General features: G+C 39.6%; 1 protein-coding gene across 1 annotated transcript in view; it reads left to right on the top strand.

Annotated features, from left to right (window-relative positions):
- cacna1ib (calcium voltage-gated channel subunit alpha1 Ib) overlaps window positions 1-16,060 on the top strand; it is a 208,259-nt gene that overhangs the window by 178,496 nt on the left and 13,703 nt on the right. The window contains exons 33-35 of the mRNA XM_078270804.1: window positions 59-220; window positions 9,614-9,754; window positions 14,173-14,307. Of these exons, the coding sequence (XP_078126930.1) occupies window positions 59-220; window positions 9,614-9,754; window positions 14,173-14,307 (438 nt within the window). The remainder of the gene's footprint in view (window positions 1-58; window positions 221-9,613; window positions 9,755-14,172; window positions 14,308-16,060) is intronic.

Raw genomic sequence — 16,060 nt, 5'->3', positions numbered from 1 at the left:
AGTTGCAGAACGTTACAGGGAAGACATCCTCCTCCATCATGTTGTACCCTTCCTGCAGGCCCATCCTGACATGACCCTCCAGCATGATAACACCACCAGCCATACCGCTCGTTCTGTGCGCGATTTCCTGCAAGACAAGAATGTTAGTGTTCTGCCATGGCCAGCGAAGAGCCTGGATCTCAATCCCATTGAGCACGTCTGGGACCTGTTGGCTCAGAGGGTAAGGGCGAGAACCATGCCCCCCAGAAATGTCAAGGAACTTGCAGGTGCCTTGGTGGAAGAGTGGGGTAACATCTCACAGCAAGAACTGGCAAATCTAGTGCAGTTCATGAGGAGGAGATGCACTGCAGTACTTAATGCAGCTGGTGGCCACACCAGATACTGACTGTGACTTTTGATTTTGACCATCCTTTGTTCAGGGACACATTTTTCCATTTCTGTTAGTCACATGTCTGTGAAAACGTTGTTCAGTTTAGTTCGTAGTTAGTTAGTTATGTTTTATTTCTGTGTCATGCCAAGCATTTTGGCCCTTCCCACATGGGATTACAAGACACCACAAATTTACTTATTTAACATTTGTCCCCATCTTCTTGTCACATATACAAATCATTCGGAGAAATACATGAATACAAATATATACATATACACACATATACACATACATATATGTATATACACGTACACACATACACACACACCACACACAAACAACAAATTCTCATCTACATCTCGATAAAGAGCTTTTTTCCTCTTCTCCCAAGCTTTATCTAGATAATTGGCTAATTTATATGTTTCATATGTGAACATCTCAGTCTTTGAGCATCATCCATATTTACCAAGTCAATCTCTGCTGTTATCCTACGAAACAAAAAGTCACGCTGTTCACAATAAAAAGGACAATAGAAAACCAAATGGAACTCATTTTCTATATCATTCAAACAACACATGGGACAGGTCCATTTTTCCTCTTCTACATTAACATATCGTCCTGTTTCAATAGTCAAAGGCAAAACACCAGATCTTACTTGAGCACATAAAGATCTTTGCCTTTTTGACAAATTATATACAACATAATTCTCAGTACCATATTCTGGTTTTATCATTACAAAAATACGCAATTTTGGCTTAGCCCATAAATCATCGGCCCAATGCTTTTTGTCTTTAGCAAACACAGATTTATTAACACAAACCAATATTCAGCTTTTCATTATTAAGAAACAATTCACCAAAACCATAATTACAAAACAATTTGCACATGTCGTTAGACCAAGGACCAAGAATGTGTTCATCCCAGAGAAATATTTTCCTTTCAACCTATTTGCGTCCCATATCTAATAGACAGTAGTAAGTAGTACGTAATTAGTAGTTAAAAAATAAAAGCAATTGAAAGTGAGAGGACGTTTCTTTTTGTGCTAAGTTTACATAAGAGTGACATGACACTGTCATGAACACATAAACCCTAACCCTAACTCTAACCATAACCATAACTTGTCATGACAAAAACCGAATGACACTTACTAAAAGAAGTGTTATGTCATAAACGTTCTAAATGGAACATTGACATAGCATTGCCTTCTAAGTTGATGTCTTCTTGGGAAACAGCTACGTATTTACACATTCAACAGATATGAAGCAACATTTGCATTCATTTTGAGACGTGTCTGTGTCCACCTGATGAATGTAATGGTGCTTTCCATTTGTACTCAAAGGTAGGAATTTCCGAGGTCAAAGTCAGAAACACTCTCCCCACTGACCTCGGATTTCCGAGCTCGGAAGTCGGACAACCTCTGAGTACCCCAAGCTCAAAATCCAACATGGCTGCCCCGTGCATCACCAGTAGTGAAAGCTACAGTAACATACAGTTATTAGCACTTCTGTCTTATTTGTGTCTCACTAAATCAGCCGTACGCTCAGCCCTGTACACCTTCTCACCGTGGACACGCGTGTGCACAAAAAAAAACAGCGTAATGCGTTGTTATCAACTGGTATTGCTAACAATGGCTAACCTGGCTAGAGCTATCCCCACAATTAAACTTTTTTGGTCTGCACCAACTCCTCTGAGAAATATTGGGCTCTTTAGCTGCTAAATACTCCACTATGTTAACCAGCAAGTCGATTCGGCAGGTAGCAGAGCTCTTTCACTGAAAACAGCTTCCTACTGAAGCTGAAAACCACTTGATAAGAGCAGTTAACAAGTTGTGGGTTGGAAAAAAAATAAAATAATGAGCTTAAAACCGCCAAAATGCCCCGTAGAGCTGTGAGGAACTGCAGAGAATTCTCTGTGGTTTCCTCACTATTAGCAACCACTTTCACATTACATGCAGTAATTTGGTCCACTCGTAATATATGAATACTGATTAAAGTAGCTTTAAGATAAGCTACCTAAGTGGTTCTGCACTGAAACCCAATGAATATAAATTCTAATTGCAGCTTATTGTGCTATTTTACCCTTTGATCACTGTTTAGTCCTCCCCTTAGCTTTACAGATCCCTTCAGTCTATTTTGGATCTTTGTTTTCTTTCCAGCAATTCTGTTCCCATCAACCATATAATACTTGTATATTTTATACATTTAGCGGAGATCAAAACAGAGCTAAAAGGAGAGTGAAAATTGGCCTAATCTTCAGGTGGCACAACTCCAAATGAATGCTAATGTTGCCTGGCGTGTACTGCTGTTGTAAATAGGCAACCGTTGTCTGACATATTAGCTATTATTATATTATTACAACTTTATCAGTCATAATATGTCAATTTACGGCTTGTTCTGCTGCCTCCAAGTGGCTAAAAACACACACTCTGTATGATTTTATCTCCCTACCAATAACACCATCTGTCCCAGACTGAAATAGACCCAGACAAACTGTGTCTGATCACTTGTCGTAACTCTAATTGGCCTAACAACCATAATGTGTGTCCACCCTTTATCTGGACTCAGTCAAGTCCGATTTCTTCTGGGATCTCTTTCCCCATTAAGCCTTGGTTTGTTTGAATGTGTGCAGTGTGAACCTAATTAACCTAAGTAATCTTTTGTACTTTGGTTTAGACTAAAGCAAATGAATATTCTCATCCATCTTAAAGGATGACACTGAATCAATGGGTGAGTGAGGAGAGAACAGAGAGAGGCTGACTGTGGAAGCTTCACACAGTGTGAGTGGGTGGCACCATCCGCCACAGTCTCATTGTGCTTATAGCTCATTGTCTGTCAGCCTACTGTTATTTTTAACCAGAAGAGGAGTAAAAAGAGAGATGAGACAGAGGAGGAACTCTTTTTTTGTGTCTTTCCACATGCACTGTATTTAAAATCTCTATTCTGATTAGCCAGCAAATGGCTTTGGCAGAATAAAAGCACAGTGTTCGGCCTGTTATTTATATGCGTTTATGTTGAGATTTTGATTCTTTTTTCTCCCAAGAAACGCTCAAATTATTTGATACAAGTTCAAACTCAAAAATAAATCACAGCCATGTCAGGTTTAAATTATACTGAAGTGTGATTAAGAGGCAGTGGAGCACTTCAGCCATCTCGGGGAGAAATAACAAAAACAAGCTGAGAGCATAAGCAATAGAGTTTTCTACTTTTGCAGCGGCTCCATGCTATGTGGACTAGCCAGACCCTCCCCCGCATTGGTGGAGGAAGGTCTAGCGAGACTAACTGTATGGCCACAGAAGCTCTTTGCAAATAAGTCATTAGTGTGAAGATGTATTATTGTACAGCTCATATGAGGGAGTCCAGAGTCCATCAAAGAAACTAGGCAGTGTCAAAATGTGAATTTCTTCCTTTTGTCTCTTGCTGTATTATGCTAATGAGGAATAATAAGTGAAATATCAGTAAAATGATAAGAGCTCAGGTGTAGAATCCATGTCTCACCTTTAACTCCATAACTGCAGAAAAGAAAACGTCCATCCAACTTTTGTATATATAAAAAAAGCTAATGTAAAAGAAAGTGCATCATATAGAATAGGTTATTATTTCACAGCGAAATATGTAACAAAGCCTGACCAATATTATGTTGTATTTAGTCAGTACAAAGCTTGCAGTCTATCAGAGACTGAAAGTTTGGGACACCAAGTAGGGGTGTCGTATCGTAATATTCTGTCATATTGTTCACGATAATATCGGTATCATTTTAAATATGATAAAAAATTAACATTGTGAAAAAGGCAAAATTCCGACTTGTTCCGACATTCAGACGTAATTGTCTGTTCATTTGGCAACTGTTTAGAAGTGCACAGTATTGTACTATTTTATTTTTTTACAGAATTTCAATCTCACTCTGAGTTACTGTTGTTTACAAACTAAACAAGTGACAGGTCTTTTTTTATACTGAATATTTGAAGGCAAACTGGTAAAGGTCCTATGACATGCTGCTTTTTGGATGCTTTTATATAGACCTCAGTGGTCCCCTAATACTGTATCTGAAGTCTCTTTTATATAGACCTCAGTGGTCCCCTAATACTGTATCTGAAGTCTCTTTTATATAGACCTTAGTGGTCCCCTAATACTGTATCTGAAATCTCTTTTATATAGGCCTTAGTGGTCCCCTAATACTGTATCTGAAGTCTCTTTTATATAGGCCTTAGTGGTCCCCTAATACTGTATCTGAAGTCTCTTTTATATAGGCCTTAGTGGTCCCCTAATACTGTATCTGAAGTCTATTTCCCGAAATTCAGCCTTGGTGCAGAATTACAGCCACTAGAGCCAGTCCCACAATGAGCTTTCCTTAGTATGTGCCATTTCTGTGTCTGTAGCTTTAAATGCTATTTAGGAGGAGAGAGGGGGGGCAAGGTGGAGGGTGGGGGTGTGGCCTTGACCAACTTGCGGCCACGGTTGTAGCTCTATTTCCTCATGGGTGGGCCAAATTCTCTGGGCAGCTGTGGGCGGCGGGCAAAGCAGAGAAAGGGGAGGTAACCTTTCCCCTTATGATGTCATAAAGGGAAGATTCCAGATCAGCCCATCTGAGCTTTCATTTTCTCAAAGGTAGAGCAGGATACCCAGGGCTCGGTTTACACCTATCACCATTTCTAGCCACTGGGGGACCGTAGGCTTTATGAAGTTAAAAAACCTCATGAAGTGAAATTTTCATGCCATGGGACCTTTAAGGTTTATGCTGACATATACAACTATAACTTATTTTGTTACAATTGTATGTTCTTGAACTTAATAATGAAATATTGTTCAGTATTTTGACTTTTCTTGAATATCATAACAGATACCCTGAAATATTGTAATATTACTTTAGGGCCATATTGCCCACCCCTAACACCAAGTGAGAGAAATACTTTTTATAGACTGGTGATTGATAACAGCCTGGTCATTTTTAATTGTAGTCAGCTTGATGGATGCAAAGGATCCAGATTGTTAAACAAAAGTCAGATTCAGTGTTGCCGGACATGTTTCAGCTATATTTTTGGACTGTCTCCCGTACCGGCTGCATAACGTCTCTCATGTCATCTCCAAGTCAGTGTTATAGTCGAGTCACCAACTTTCGAGTCCGAGCCAAGTCTGGAGTCCCCAGTGTTCAAGTCTGAATCCAAGTCCGAGTCACCAAATAACGATTCGAGTCAGAGTCGAGTCACCATTACCTGCGTTTGAGTCTTGAGTCCAGAGAATAGCGACTCAAGTCGGCCTCGAGTCCAAGTTCAGGACTTGAGTACTCCATCACTGCCGATTACAAATAAAAGTAGTCAGGAACTTTCATGAATGCTCAAGTGCGATTTCATAAATCCTTAAGTCCAAGTCATCAGTGTGCGAGTCCAAGTCCAGTCACGAGTCCAGAGAATAGTTACTCTAGTATTCCATCACTGCTCCAAGCATCATTTTTTAGGCTCCAAGCTTCTTTTCTTTCAACTTTCAATTCATGATCATACAGTTGGGCTCTGAGTGTCCAAATGCTTCAGAGTGCTGCAGTATTTTGGCTGAACAGATGCAGTGTCGACACTGATGGACGAGTGCAGCTGCTGCTGGCACGCTGCTGTCCCTGTCTGTCCCATCAAAGTGTTAACAGCAAAGAGTGGCACATAAATGAAGCAAAGCCTGCAAGCTAGTTCTGGTAGACAACGTAAGTCCGCTACTACAATCACACAACATACTTACTAATTCACTCTTTTTATTATGTGAGCTGTCAGTGCTTTTCTTGCCACAATCACTTGCTGCCTCTGCTGCTGTTCATACTGTATAGAGCTAATAAGCCCAAGGTCCACCCCAGCATCCACCTGTAGGTCTGAGTGTACTTTTATATTGTCATCACTTCCCACTCTCTGCTGTGCCAAGTGACAAAGTCAGAGCCTGGACACTAGATATCAATCCTACATTGTATGCGGTCGCATAATAATCCAGTCCAAGTGAGTTGGCTGACTTACTGAAATATTATTCATGAGTTGCTCTGCAGGCGAAAGCATCAGCATGTCTTCCTGCGTGACCTGAAAATAGCAGAGGGCCACAATAATGATTTTTAAACCATAAATGAAGTGCAGCATACAAAATTAGATGAGGGCAGTTCTAATAATGCTGATAAGCAGTAGCTGTCTGAGTGTGGAAGTAAAAATTGTTAATTTAATCTCATGATCCTACAAGGTAATATTGGTACACAAGCATATACAGTAGAACCTAATCAAGTAGCATTCATAATATAAAATCCATGTGCTGTTGAGGATTGTGTGATACAGTCAAAATCTCCAAAACAGCTAGAATTTGAGTCTTGGTATGTCATTTTCATTATTACACCTCCACCAGAGAGGTTATGTTTCGGGTCCTGTTTGTTTGTGGTTGGCAGAATATCTCAAAAAAACTGTTAACAGATTTCAAAGAAATGTGCTTGAAAGTTGGGCCATGGGTCAAGTAAAAAATGATTAGTTTTTGATGCAGGTATTGACAATTTTGTAAATATTTTCATGTTGTCAAAAGAACAGCTTTAAAGGTGTGTGCAGCCTTGGCTGAAGGATGTGCTGTCTGTTTTCTAGTTGTACATTAAATCTAGACCTTTGATGATCTTTTTAATTAAATAAATCACAATTTTGTGGAATGTTAGGAGGCAACTTCAAACAGTGGTAAAATCTCTTTTACGGACTGGATCCTTAATATTTTCAAAACACTGAGAGCTGTATTATGGTATGCAAATAGATACACAGTAGAATGTCTTCAAATATACAGAATTTGTGTAAAAAAGCATATAAGTAATTAAATGTCTGTAAAATCAAGAGGATCCACAGCGTGGGGATCAGAGTGGATGAGAGCATTTCTAGATGGGAGAAAGCAGATGGCAATGCAGTGAATCAAACAGGGTCATGGGCACCATTTACCACAACCAAGGCCCCCAACATAGCTAATCAATCAGGCTGCCTCGCCCCTAACTGTGCATCTCCCAACACTCAAAACAATGTGTATGCATGTGCATATAGTACATCAGCGGGTGCTGCCAAGGTCCAGCTATCGACTGTGGTTGCCCTCTTCACCTCACACCCTTTAGCAGTAGCTCTTCGATGGAGGCAAAGAGTAGGAAAGAGCAGGCCCTGGAGGGAGCAAGTAGTTTAAACTTTAGACATGGCCGCAGGAAAAGGTGAGCTGACATGGCAAAAAATGCAACTTGAAAAAGTTGAAAAAGAAAGAAAGAAAATAGTTAACAAAGAAACAAGACTTACTGAGGAAATTATAGACATTAAAAAACACAGAAGGTAATCTCCAAGACGTTTACCTGCTTTCTATGGTGCTAAGACAGTCATATATCAATTTGCAACTTGTGAGTCACTGCACAAATAAATGCAAAGTGTTTCTGTAAACACAATGCACAAATAAATGCAGAGGGATTTGTATCTGTGAATGTGTATCTGTGTCCGTGCTTCTAATTTGTGACTTGTATTTCTTCATTTGTAAATCACCTTAGTATTTTTCAATGGAAATATATTTGTAAACCTCTTCTATCTGCGTGGATCCTTTTAAGACTGAATCAATTTTCAACTGTATTTCCTCTCATTTAAGATGATAAATGACGCAAGCATGCCAAATAAGAGACCCATCCGATGCTTGTACAGTACATTACACAAGCAGGAATCGGTGTACATATTTATCATTGTACAAAAAGTATAAGATACAGGCTACATTTCTGTCCAAATTCTCTCATATAACCATGAAGAAAATTCCCTTCCTGATAGCTGATAGACATTTCCGAGCATCTCGGGACACTGCTGGGAATTGTTTTGAATTATTTGTAAATTATAGAGTGTGGTCTAGACCTACTCCATCTGTAAAGTGTTATGAGATAACGATTGTTATGAGTTAACACCATAAATAAAATTGAATTAAATTGCTGCAGCACAGTGGAAATCTTGGCCTGTGTTTTGCCATCCTCAAAAAGCTGCCTACTTATGTCTAATTAAAAGCTTGTTTTGCGGGCCCTCTGCCTTTCCCTCATTTGATTTCTCATCTGATTTCCATCATTGCGTCCTGCTGACTGTAAGTCTTTACAGAATCTGCCACTGCTTATTTTAGGTTCTCCAGTGCCACTGAATGGGGATTCTAAGCTATCTACAGCTCGCCTTAAATAGACCAGTGTCATTATTTTTAAAGGGATCATGCAATTAATCCTACAACATTGGCATTTGTCTGCCCCTCTGGCTCGGCTGAAAGCAGGTAAAAGTCATCGATCTCTGTTTTGCACCTGCCATCAACGGCTGAAAATAACACTGGCTCTGACAGATTGCGATTAATTAAATAACACAAAATGTAGTCATTACAGATGTTGAACAAAAAACTTAGGGAAGAAAGAGTGAGATAAAGGGAGAACAAGGAATGAAGTGGTGGAAATTTCAAGCAGGCGAGTTGATGGGCAGGACATTGAGTCAGTGACAGTGTTTGCTGTAAAACGTGTACAGTAGCTTTAAAATGAGTGGATAGCTGTGAGTGTGTAAGTGTGAGAGCGGGTTGGAACGGAGGCAGAGGTTCAGTGCAGAACTGGTGCCGGTAGCATAGCTTAGCATAAAGACTCTAAGCAGAGGGAACAGCTAGCCTGTGGAAAACGTGTCGACCAACACCTCTAAAGCTCACTAATGTGCAATAATGTAAAGATGTAAAAAATTACTGTTACAGTTACTTTCTGCAAGTGTTTTGTGGCAAACGCACAGGCATGAGAATGATATTAATGCTCGATGGTGTTTTTTGCCTCCAACGTCGCCTTCCAGGCAGCTAACCCTAACCTTAACCCTAAACATAACCATTGTCGCGCTGCCTGGAAAGCGACTTTTGGGGCAAGAAACACCAAACACCGATATTATCTCATCTCTTCTCATCCTGCTCTCTTAAAGAAAAACAGAGAGATAAAGTTAGTTTCAGAGATAGCTGACTGTACAATATGTATTTGATTATATCTTTATTTGGTGATATGAATGATGATATGCATCCATAGAACGCTATGGCTATCCATCATAAACGTACATATATTCTCTTATTCTCTGGAGTTCTAATGAAAGCTATTGATCTGGTATCTGTGCTAATTACAAACAGACCAAAAGGTCAGTCCTCATACTACTGACAGAAACAGAGCTTGTGTGTGTGTGTGTGTGTGTGTGTGTGTGTGTGTGTGTGTGTGTGTGTGTGTGTGTGTGTGTGTGTGTGTGTTTTGCAGGAGAGCCGGTGGCTGGACAGTGTGTCTCTGCTGATTAAGGACTCGTTAGAAGGGGACATGATTGACAACCTCTCCGGTTCAGTTTTCCACCACTACTGCTCTCCTCCTGTCTGCAAGGACTGTAAGGGCCACCCACAAGAGGTTAGTGTTCTCACACACATACACACACACACACACACACACACCCCAAATGGTCTTCCTCCAATCAGCAGGCGTTTTGAGGACTGAAATACATATCATAACTATTGTTCTGCACCAGATTGATGCATTTAACTACCAGCAATACAATGTTTTTTCTGGACCCCCCCCAGATGACTTTTCTGGCCTGGGCTAAGCCCCCAATGTTTCAAGATCCTAACGACGCCTCTGGCAGCAACTTTATTTTGACTCCGGTTACACCTAAGTAGTGCTACTCCAATTGTGTTTTTAACTATCTAGATTCACACCTCTCTGCACTTTTCTTTACTTTTCTCTCCTTTGATTTACACACACGTTACCTTGTAGCTCACAGTACTCAAAGAACAGTAGGTTGGATTAACCTGAAGCAGCTTAAAGTTGCCAATTATACAAAATCTGCATCATCTAGATAGAGCAACTGTTATCATTTCTGTGTATGCTCATACACACACTGACAGACAAAGGCACAGCCATGTTTAAAGCCCAAATCTCCAGTGTTGTTACACATTATCTGTTGCTTCCACTTAAACCCGGTATACCTTTGTACCTATTCTTTACTTCTTTTTTTTTAAGATAAGCTTTTTGGGCTTTAATGGATAGGACAGCTAGGTGAGAAAGCGGAGAGAGAGGGGGAAGACATGCAGGAAATCGTCACAGGTCGGACTCGAACCCTGGACCTCTGCGTCGAAGCATAAACCTCTATGTTTATGTGCGCCTGTTCTACCCTCGGACCAACCCTGCCACTAAATGTACAATTTTTAAATGAGTCATTAAATAAAAATAATAATTTTTAAATAATGTCTGGGTGGAGCAGGCGAACAGACACTTGCCCACCACTACAGAGACCTGGTGTCAATGCCTGGCTGCAAGTCTTTCTAATTGGCTGGGCGCACCATCAAACTCATCATTTTTTGTTCAGAGAAAAGAATTCACCAGTGGGAAGTCGTGAGGGATCATGTCCTCTCTGCAACATGAGGGATTCAACACTGTCTCCTTCAGTCTTCGTCTTCCTTCCTACAAGAAAGGAAGTTAGCAGCAACAAGAGCCGCAGTGCAGAGGAAATTGGACGTTCCAAACTTTGAGTAAAAGTATATAAAAAATATTGCCAAAATTGTGGAACGTTTAGTGTACAAGTAAAATTAGTAACTTGAAAGACTGGTACTTGTATAGGGTACTGCCCTAGGAACAAGGTTGTGTTCTCCAAAATATATACGATAATATATAAGATAAAATAACAAAAAATAAATGTAAGCTCATGAGCAGTTTAGGATCGAAGCAGTTTGATTCTTCGCATTAACCATGTCTGCAAAAATAAACCAATCCAGTGTGTTTGTGTGTGAAGTACAGAGAGTGTGTGTGAGAGAGAGAGAGAGAGAGAGAGAGAGAGAGAGAGAGAGAGAGAGAGAGAGAGAGAGAGAGAGAGAGAGAGAGAGAGAGAGAGAGAGAGAGAGAGAGAGAGAGAGAGAGAGAGAGAGAGAGAGAGAGAGAGAGAGAGAGCGTTGCGGTATTCGGGAGTAAAATGTAGGGTACATCGTATGTACACTATACAAATTAGCTCTGCATTGTGGGTATTTTATAGTGGACTATATAGTGAATGAAATTTACCGCAGAGAATTTGAACACAGCTAGAGAGAGAGAGAGAGGGGGGGGGAGGGAGAGAGAGAGAGAGAGACAGAGAGAGAGAGAGAGAGAGAGAGAGAGAGAGAGAGAGAGAGAGAGAGAGAGAGAGAGAGAGAGAGAGAGAGAGAGAGAGAGAGAGACAGAGAGAGAGAGAGAGAGAGAGAGAGAGAGAGAGAGAGAGAGAGAGACAAAGAGAGAGCGAGAGAGCAAGAGAGAGGGAGAGAGAGAGAGAGAGAGAGAGAGAGAGAGAGAGAGAGAGAGAGAGACAGAGAGAGAGAGAGAGAGACAGAGAGAGAAACGTGTGTCTATCCCATTAGTGTATATGGATTTACCATATCACAATCACATTAGCCATGGTGTGTGTGAGTGTGTGTAAATGAGTGAGTAGATAGAAGGAAAATGCTTGTATGATTAAATCTCTTTAATGTGTGGAGCTCTACCACCCAACATAGCAACAGTGAGTATCACAAACATTTGAAGAGAGGGTGAGACAGTTGGTGTCAATCCCACAAATGCAAATGTCTGTATCCCCTAGTCAATATAAGATCAAAGACCTCAGTGGATCCACATCATATTCCAGTTCCTCAGGTTGTTTGTTCAATTCTCTAGAAAAAATTCTATTTACTTATACATGTGTGTAACTATTCCCCAGACGGAAAGCCAGGGCACTAAGAAGACACAACACATAGAAATCCAGAGCTGTAAATACTCCTACACATGTTCCAAAGCTGTGGAATGTTCTGTATTTATTTAAGCTCTTATATACCAACATAGACATCGTTGTTTCGGGGTCAGAATGCCAGCACAGCTGTTTATTTTCTGCTACTGTGTTTAAATTTCTTTTCCGAGCAACAAAATACTCCTGCTGTGTTCATTTTAGCCTCAATTAGTATTATATATCATGATTTCAAAATGATGTTTGCAGCAAAATCGTTCTTGTGTAATCCATAATGCCCAAGGTTAAGATAAAACCCTGCTCAGATCTATGCGAAGTATCCCTTAAAACCATTTTTCCTAGTAAAATCCCAGCATGATTAAAGGAAGGTGACGTTGTTATCTTTGTAATAGATATTGAGATTAGCATTGCATTGCAATCAGTACAGTATTTTAATAGTATTTTTATAGCTGTGGTATCACGCACATTGTCCTTGTTTTCAATGTCTGTGCAATATATGCGCTGCCTTCATCTTCAATACTGAGTGAAAGATGCCAAGGACTAGCTGAGGAAATCACATGTGTACCCCTCAAAGTTATGAAAAGAGGAAAGGCTTCATGAAACGTGCACTTTAAATGGTGTTCCTGATCATCCTGGAAATTTCATTTCATTTAACATAAAGTCAGATACAGTGAATACCCAGATTGTATTTGATATAACGATATAAAGAAATAGCTACTGTATAAAGATAGCTATACCCAATATTGGATGTCTTAGATGTCAGATTTCACACCATATTAATTATAGGCAGTAAGAATGTTCAGACATCATGCAGTGTCTTTCTCAAAGGTGCGTACATGTACATGTCACCACCAAATGAAAATAATAAATAAATAAATAATAAATCTGGTTGCTCACCACGTGCTTTCACTCATGACGCACACAGACGTGAAAACATCGGTCACATATAAGAAGTAAAACCAATTTTAGCTCAGAGCAGAGGTGATTCCATGACTTCAGTCTGATATATGTCCAGATTGCATATTTAGTGTGTGTGTGTGTGTGTGTGTGTGTGTGTGTGTGTGTGTCAATGTACGAGTCACAGCAGCTTACTGTCGATGTGATTTAGATATTAGGATGCGTGTGAAGAAGTGTGACCTACAGTAAATGGCTAGCTCTGGTGCTAGCCAATATTAAATTACTATCTGCGTACATATAAATATACCTCACCGAGGACCTCTATAGCGGGATATTTACCATTTCTCTCAAAAGGCAAATCAAAAGGTATTGACATGCCTGGAGGTTGGCTGGAATGCAAATATGCTATAATATAATGTGGCTTTCATTTTATAAACAGTGCATTCATCTTTATTCCCCTCTCACCTTCTATACTTTCTTCTCTTTTCTTTTTTGTTCCTTTTTTCTCAACCCTCAATATTAATAGTAATAGTAATTAATAATAACATAAGTTAAGTAACATAATAGTAATGCGCCGAGGTACAAACGCGCCTGGCTTTTAAAGGGAATGGGAGATGACAATCTGATTGGATTATTGCATGTTACACCCAAAACACACCTATGATTAATGAAGACACTAAGTACAACCCTTTTGAACCATGTGCAGATCCTTTTTTCCGCCGTCAAACTAGCAAAAGTGGATTTGGACACGCCCTAATCGCATCTGCGCTGTGCACTTCACGCCGTGCGCTTAGATCGTTAAAATAGGGCCCTCTATCTCATGTTTATTTCATCTTGAGTATTTATTTCCTATGTTGTGTCAGCATCAATATATAATCTAAGCAAAATGTGACATTTTCATACTAGCAATGTTTAAATTGTGGTGGTGTGCTCATCATTTTGCAACATAAAAAGCCATTTTCTTGTCTGATTCATCCAATCTGTTTATGTTGCTGTGTGTCAAACTTTCACTTTATCGCACTGTTTTTTCTGTACAACGGTCTGTACATAATTTAACTTTTCCCCAATCATTATTTTACTAAATCCAATAGGTTGCATATTGTACACCGCTTCACCAGCAAGTTGTTGGGACGTCGCTACACCATATTGTAGATGCAACTTGACTGGTTACTGTGTGTTTGTGGGGCAGATCCAACTGGCGGAGGTGGAGCAGGCATCTCTGATGTCAGAGCAGCTGTCAGACAAGTCATCGTCTCCGGCGCTGCCTGATGACCTCAGCCTGGACGAACACAGCAGCTACCAGCTGATGGTCAGAGACGCCAAGGTACACACACACACACACACACACACACACACACACACACACATAGTCATTTCCCATGGACTATACTGTTACATATGACACATGGCAGGCTTGCACACAAACATATCAAATCATACACATATCCACATAGTTAAGGTTTGTTTCAGAGTATTTCAGAGTATTTATTAGAAGGATAACCCCTTGAGATTATCATCTCATTTCCGAGGGGGTCCTTAAAACAATTACACAGAAAATACAAACTACATTGACACATAACACACACTCCCAAGCCTAACTACCATAAAGAATACTAACTAAAAAATAATAATAATATATATATATATATATATATATATATATATATATATATATACTGCAAACGAATTGTGTATTCACTTGTACATATATAATAAATACACAATACGTTTGCAGTATATATATATATATATTTTTTGTTAGTATTCTTTATGGGAGAATCAGTCTGTGTTGGAGTAGTTAGGCTTGGCAGTGTTGTGTGTATGTGTCAATGTATTTTGTATTTTCTGTGTAATTGTTTATATATATATATATATATATATATATATATATATATATATATATATATATATATACACAACTAAATACACAATATGTTTGCATACATATAGTTAAGGTTAGTTAAAATGCAAAATCATCTATTGACTTTAAGTGGAATTGTATTGTCTAAATATGATCAGTAGACAGCAACATGCCCACCACTTGCTTGGTCAGCATTTGTGCCCTCTTGCACAAAGCCAGATCCATAAAGAAATGGTTTCCCCAGTGTTGTGTGAAATGACTTGACTGGCCTACACAGAGCCCTGGTCTCAATCCATCCAACACCTTTGGGATTAACTGGAACGCTAACTGCGAGCCAGACCTTATCGCCCAGCATCATATCAGTGTTGGTGTGTTGGACCTCAGTAATGCTCTTGTGGCTGAATGGAAGCAAATCCTTGCAGCCAGGTTCCAACATCTGTTAAACAGTCAGTGGTGGAATGTAACTAAGTACATTTACTCAAATGTAAAAATATATTATCAATATAACGGCCTACAAGTTCAGCTGAAATGATTAGATGATTAAACACTTAGTTGATTGACAGAACTGTTTGGATCGTTTACGTTTTCTAAAATGTGAGGATTGCTCTGCATGGAGTACTTTTACTTTAATACTTAAAGTACATTTTCCTGATGATGCTTACATACTTTTACTTAAGTAATGCAGGACTTTTACTTGTAACTGAGTATTTTTACAGTGTGGTGTTAGACCTTAGGATCTGAATACTTCTTCCACCCCTGTAAACAGTAGCAGCATAATAATGCCTACAGTGTTCAAATTAGATGTTCAATCACAAAACGGGTGTAATGGTCAGGTGGGGAAATGTAATCTCCCCTTGCAGGATCAATAAAGTATGTGCTAATCTTAATCCACATACTTTTGGCTAGGAGTATATCATGCTATATTCACAGTGTATCCACAGGAAAGCAACATAGGTTTATGTGTGGGACTACTAGAAAATCATATCCATCCATCTGTATCCATATCCTATTAATATTTCAATCTGACATGTGCCATACAAATTAACATTCGCTGTAATAATCACTCACACTTACACACAGGTACATGTCTCTGGGGTGTCGGGGAGTTACAGCTCATGTCATCACACCCCTTCCATCTTGGTAATCATCATTAATTACTATTTACATGCTCGACCGCCTGATTAAAACACCTGCCTTCCTCCGTGCCCTTGATATG

This window comes from Sander vitreus, chromosome 2 (assembly GCF_031162955.1).
Source record: "Sander vitreus isolate 19-12246 chromosome 2, sanVit1, whole genome shotgun sequence".
Classification (NCBI taxonomy): Eukaryota; Metazoa; Chordata; class Actinopteri; order Perciformes; family Percidae; genus Sander; species Sander vitreus.
The sequence above is the reverse complement of the archived record's forward strand: the minus strand, read 5'-3'. Positions and strand labels throughout refer to the sequence as shown.